The sequence below is a fragment of the Boleophthalmus pectinirostris genome, unplaced genomic scaffold, assembly GCF_026225935.1.
Source record: "Boleophthalmus pectinirostris isolate CB_2022bp ecotype Guang Dong unplaced genomic scaffold, ASM2622593v1 HiC_scaffold_4, whole genome shotgun sequence".
Lineage (NCBI taxonomy): Eukaryota > Metazoa > Chordata > Actinopteri > Gobiiformes > Gobiidae > Boleophthalmus > Boleophthalmus pectinirostris.
In genome coordinates, this window is record NW_026571353.1 from 21,712,004 (window position 1) to 21,717,443 (window position 5,440).

At 41.2% G+C, this 5,440-nt stretch overlaps 2 protein-coding genes across 5 annotated transcripts; both read right to left on the minus strand.

Moving 5' to 3' along the window:
• LOC110154094 (multicilin) lies at positions 1-1,881 on the minus strand. The gene is made up of 7 exons (XM_020918033.2): positions 1,818-1,881; positions 1,655-1,736; positions 1,462-1,541; positions 995-1,052; positions 715-926; positions 512-613; positions 1-423 (listed from the first exon to the last, which is right to left on the minus strand). The coding sequence occupies exons 1-7, from the start codon at positions 1,869-1,871 to the stop codon at positions 1-3; spliced, it is 1,011 nt and encodes a 336-aa protein (XP_020773692.2). The 5' UTR covers positions 1,872-1,881.
• A 1,319-nt stretch (positions 1,882-3,200) lies between these two features.
• LOC110154103 (cyclin-O protein B) lies at positions 3,201-4,499 on the minus strand. 4 transcript variants are annotated; one of them, XM_055161819.1, is made up of 5 exons: positions 4,151-4,499; positions 3,887-4,072; positions 3,720-3,792; positions 3,573-3,647; positions 3,201-3,497 (listed from the first exon to the last, which is right to left on the minus strand). In XM_055161819.1, the coding sequence occupies exons 1-5, from the start codon at positions 4,463-4,465 to the stop codon at positions 3,253-3,255; spliced, it is 894 nt and encodes a 297-aa protein (XP_055017794.1). In that variant the 5' UTR covers positions 4,466-4,499; the 3' UTR covers positions 3,201-3,252. The 4 variants fall into 4 exon arrangements, with proteins under 4 accessions (XP_055017794.1, XP_055017792.1, XP_055017793.1 ...); XM_055161817.1 differs by having other exon boundaries at positions 3,201-3,647; XM_055161818.1 differs by having other exon boundaries at positions 3,573-3,792.
• Positions 4,500-5,440: the final 941 nt, after the last annotated feature.

Genomic DNA, 5,440 nt, shown 5'->3' on the forward strand with positions numbered 1-5,440 from the left:
TTAGCTTTGGGTAGGAATCCATCGAAAGCAGTATCCTCCTCGCTGAGTCCTTGTTGTAAATGCATGTCCGTGAGGAAACGCCTGTGTTTTAATGGTGCTGTGTTCTCTGACAGAGGCTCTGAATAAGGAGCCCCTCTCTGCCTCCTCTGCTGTGTCCATCTTTTCACTGCTGGTGTTTGAAAAGGAGGTCTGTAATCCTGAAAAAGAACCAAATGTGCGTATGCTGTCTGCTTCAGCATCTACAGCTCTGTGGAGCACAGCATTACAGCGAGTGCTGATGTCCCTCAGCATGTCCTCCACTGAGTCTGTCTCTGTCTCATAGCCCTCATCCAGACGCTGCCTCTTACATGGACTCAGGGTGGCATGGTCCTCATGTGGTATTACAGCTTCTCTGATGTTTGGTTCACTGACAGTTGTTAGTTTCTTTAAAGATAATTCATTTTTGTTAATTTCTTTAAAGAAATTTGAGAAGATGTTATTACAACAGCAGTGATTAAAAAGATGGGCTTACTTCTAATACTGCAGCCAAATGTTTGGCACGACTGGCCAGCTGCTTCAAGTGACGATTTCTTTCTTTATATCCTTCAGTCTCTCCTTGTTTATTCTCAAGGACCTTAAGTAGCAGTAAACACAAAAAATATGTATTACAGGCATGAAACTACTGCAAATGATAAATATCCCTTAAATAAGCTGCACTCTTTAAAATGAAGTTACCGTGTGGTTATTGTCAGCAGAGAATCCTAGCACACAGCCATGATACTGAGGCCTTTTTTCCCAGTTTGCCTTGTTTTGGATTGGGATATTGCCTTCATCACGAATTAAACCACTGTCCTCTGAAAAGTCCGGCTGAGGTGTGAGTGGTGGGATTACACAGCCCTGGAAAGGCACAAGATCAGCAGGAGAAAGGCTGCTCTCCAGAGGAGAATCTGAAAATACACAACTCTGTTAGACTGTACAGCAGCAGTGTCTGAAACACTTGTGTGGAAGGACATACCTGCTGTAAACTCCTGTACATAATCCAGAGCATGGTCTTCTGAATCACAATCTTTGGCCTGTCAGACAAAAAATGAAATCAGTTAAATAAATTAATAAAATGATTTATGATTCTTCAGATCATGAACCAAGAATGTCTATTCACCTGAAAACCCCACCATGGACAGTAATAAGAAGAGTTATATGTCATTGTGGTAAAATGACAGGAGCCTATGTGGGTGCTACTCATTGTAAAAAGTTAACTATAGCTTTCTTTTGACTAGTGTCTGAATTGATTGCGAACCAAACTCGTGAGCTCTGCCTTTTAGCGGAATGACATCAGTTAACTACAACGTGATTGGTGCAGAATTCCAGCGCACACTGTGAAACATTAACAGACTTCGAGAGATGCACTCACTGACATCGCTATCTTATTTTGGCCAGATGGGATTTAAAGTTCTATTTTGAGGAAAATAACATCAGTTTTACCCTATATCCCAGAGGGCTGATATCATGCGTCTCCCCAGATGCGCTGTCTTCAAAATCATCCCAAGCAATAGTGGAAAAAGCTAAAATACATAGTATATAAAAACAAATTATGTACACCTTCAACAAAATAGTGTGACTAAATATTATTTGCTAATGACTAGCACATGGATTTTTACGATACACCATGGCCTACCTTTTTCTACGATGCACGGTAGCTCCACGTACACGGTGACTGGACTGCTGCTTCTTGGCACCACTGGCACAACCAAATTTTCCTTTAGAAAGAAAATTTAAATAACTGCATTAAATGCAATGCAAATACGAATATAGGCAGTCTTTTTGTTGTTGTCTCAAACCTTGCGCCCTGTTGCATTGACAACTGGATTGGAACAAAAAGCATCAAACACCATTCTGTCTTTTTGCATCTTGTTTCTACACAACTGAGAAATAAGACTTTTGCGTAAATATAGACGGGTTTCCCCCGGTCTGTGCCGCGTCTACATGGTTTTGGTCCAATCAAACACTTGGATCCTGTCTCCAAGGAGTGACAGCGTCCTCAGAGGGCTAACGGTCCCAAAGTGTGAAGTGGTACCGCGAGCAAAGGCGCCATTGCAGCAGCTGTGGGTCAGATCTTTAGGCGCACTGCACGGTGAAGCGCCGTCTGTGGTTATTCCCCCATTTACATGGGTTGAGTATAGTGATACTATGTGATGTCTTTGAGTTACGCAGGCCAACATCAGATGTGGAGAAATGCAAACTGCTGAATTTGTGCATGCTCAGTGCTCTCGTAATCCAACATGATTCTCTCAATTAGGTGGCGTTGACACAAAGTGGAAAAGGAAAAGGGCAATTACAGACGACAGCTCAGTAAACACTAGTGACTAATGTTCCATTAGTAAACAAACAAAAGTAAGTCTAGTTGGCCCTTAATGCTGAATGCACCTGTGTGGTCGACACTGTGTCAGTAGGTTGAGCTGCCACGCGTAATGGATTATCAGATAGTATCCTTCAATTGACCAGGTTTTGTTGGCACGCTTTAACTGATACAAACAAATGTAGCACCACGTAAACAATCACAGTAAATTCGACTGATACAGAGTTGGATGTTTGCAGAAGGTCTTTATCGTGACCTTTGTTGGCCACAGGCTTCTTAGGTTTGCTGAGAGAAAAAAAAGTTTTTGGTCGTATCATTCATTAAACTATAATGGAACTGTTAAAATATATGTTGGACCACCACTCAATAAAGTAATTAATGAACAACTAGCTTATGAGTTGAGCTTTTTGAAAGGTGTTTTAAGGACTACAGGCTACAGTTAGGTCAACACCAATCACACAAGTTTTAAAAAAAAAATGTTTAAAATTAAAATTTTAACTATTTCGTTACATCAACAAATAATCATTTTGCTGTGATTAAAATAATTTGACAATCATTTTTATTATAGAGTATGACCCATAACTGAATTTCTGCACTGTGTGAACACATACTATTTGAAGCCATCATGTTATGTGAAAGCCTATCAGTGCATGTCTCTTTCTGTGTTTTGTGAAAATGATACTAAATTACTCAAAGGAGGAGCAGGCATAATAAGAGACAAAGATTGCCACGTCAAAATGTTCAGATTTACAATTCATTTATTGACAAATAATATGCAATCATAACATACAAGAAAACACTTTTAACATAACATTACAACCTTAAAAGAGGTTTGAAAATATATTACTATAGCTGTACAAATTGTTTAATTGTGAATGAGGTATACATAACAATCCAAAATAGTTGTTTGGAAGAGCTTACAACATTGTCAATGCCTCCTGGTTTAGTGATGCCAGTAACCTGAGGTTGTTTGTACACTCTTGAATCAAACTATATTCCTTGATTTTTACCAGATCACCTGACAGGCTGCTGTTAGAATAGTTACTGTCTGTTGAACTACTATCTGACTTATTCAAAAAGCTCTCCCACTCCTTGCCCTGTAAATGCAGTGGTTCTTGAGTTGCTTGTGCTGTTTCAGTGGCCAGCTGCAGTGCACATCTGGCTGTGAGAGATGCAGAATATTTGTTAAAAGCATAATCTGCAAGGCTTAACTCACACAGTTTTTGGGCAAGTTTACTGCAGCGACTGGTCCTTGTTTTGTCATTCTTGTTCAGTGCAGTAGCAGCCTCTCCACTCTTGAAGTTGTAACAGTCTAAGAAAAATGCCAGAGTTGGTGCACAAAGTCGGAAGTTTAGACGAACAAGTATTAAACACTCCAGGTTACACAATTGCTCCTTGGTGAAGGCATCACAACACAAGGACAAGAGATCACTGATTTTCGGCGAGCACACTTCAACCTATGTTTGAAAAACAAGCATTTAAATAAACAAATTTAATTACAATAATAATCTTTATTTTTTATATTTAAAGTAGGACTGAACATCCACAAACCTGTTTACTGGCAAGAAGAAGTGCAGTGACTCCCAGTAACTGAAAGCAGTCTGCAGCCACTGGAGTGGATGCAAGGAACCTGTCCATGATATTTATGGTCAGACAGCAACACTCAAAGGACAAACTCAAGTGTTGGTGTACAGGAATGAGCCAGCTGACGAGCTTGCACCGAGCTTCTGCATTGAGCTGCAACAAGAGCATGTGAAAATTAGCAATTACCCTGAATTACACTCTGACAACATTGTTTAATAAAATCAACCTTACCTGTGGCTGGCGCGCCAGACTCTTACAGGGATGGAAGTGAGTTTCCCTTTCCTTCTGGATCCTGTAGCCAGTGTCGCCATACTGACGGTACCAGGACAGCTGCCCTGACTGGGATTCTGCGCGCAGGGGGAGCAATTTGGTCTGGTCTGGAGATGGAACTGGAGACAACAACAATTCGTCCTCAAACCCGGAGTCGCTAAGCTTGCACGTAAATTTCTGCTTTCTGTGCCGACTTGTGTGTGCTAACGGTGATGTTCTGTCAGCCCATCTTCTTTTGTGCACATTTTGAGCATCTGAAGGCAAGAATGAAACCATGTCTGACCCTGACTGCGCTTTACTGACTTCTGACTGAGAGTGGGACTAAAGGGAATCTTCTGTTCATCATAGATGACGGCACTTTCCCGGGGTCTTCCCCGCTCCTGCAGTGGGCTGACCCTTTGGGCTGTTGCCCTGAGCAACGGGACAGCGCAGACAGGCTGCGCGCTGTGCGCTTTGGACTGCGCGTGAAAGGGCCGCGCAGATAGTGCACAGTTCCGTTGTTCATTACATTCAACATTAGTTAGGGTAGATGGCAACGCTTTGTAATTATTTTAAACTGCTTTTTAAGCATTAGATTACAACATTAGAGACCAGTTTGAAACAGAATGAATTATTATTATTATTATTATTATTTTCAAGGAAAGCAAAATGCGTGCTCCACGCTTCTTCTTCTTCTTATTCTTATTCTTATTCTTATTCTTATTATTATTGTTATTATTATTATTATTTTCAAGGAAAGCGAAAGCGTGCTCCACGCTTTCGTTTTCCTTGAAAATACGGTAGGCGGGCCTTCCTGAGTGACGCTACATAACAGACAGTTTCTCTCATGGTTTTGGAGCTGAGCAAGACAACAACATGCCAAGTCAGCCCTGAGCGTGACTTTTAAAGCATGCCCTCTACAGAAACGCATAAGGTATTTTGACTGCAATTTCATATGCGTTGTGGGGAGCAGCGTAAGGTGACTTTGAAGCGACGAAACAACAATAACGATAAATTTGCTAAATAATGAACAGAGCAGTCATGCTAGCTGCTAGCAGCTGTAACTAGCTGCTGCATGGCTTAGCCATGAGCTAACAGGAACAAAAGTCGACCAAGTTTGCCTGGTCTGTCTTCTGGATTTCATATTTTTTTGACCTGACGACCTCTAACAAATGCCTGTTACAAAACCGTTTAAAACTACACCAAGTCCTAAGCCATTCTGAAGGTGAAGTCAGAATGGACCTTGTCTCCCAAGATTCGTTTAGATTTGTT

Coding starts and splice junctions, on each gene's coding strand:
- LOC110154103 (XM_055161816.1), bottom strand. CDS start 4,465: ATGGTTTCATTCTTGCCTTCAGATGCTCAAAATGTGCACAAAAGAAGA. Junction 4,073..4,150: donor GTCTGGCGCGCCAGCCACAG/GTAAGGTTGATT, acceptor CTCTTGTTGCAG/CTCAATGCAGAAGCTCGGTG. Junction 3,793..3,886: donor TTCTTCTTGCCAGTAAACAG/GTTTGTGGATGT, acceptor TTTCAAACATAG/GTTGAAGTGTGCTCGCCGAA.
- LOC110154094 (XM_020918033.2), bottom strand. CDS start 1,871: ATGGTGTTTGATGCTTTTTGTTCCAATCCAGTTGTCAATGCAACAGGG. Junction 1,542..1,654: donor ACCGTGCATCGTAGAAAAAG/GTAGGCCATGGT, acceptor TATGTATTTTAG/CTTTTTCCACTATTGCTTGG. Junction 927..994: donor TGTACAGGAGTTTACAGCAG/GTATGTCCTTCC, acceptor GTGTATTTTCAG/ATTCTCCTCTGGAGAGCAGC.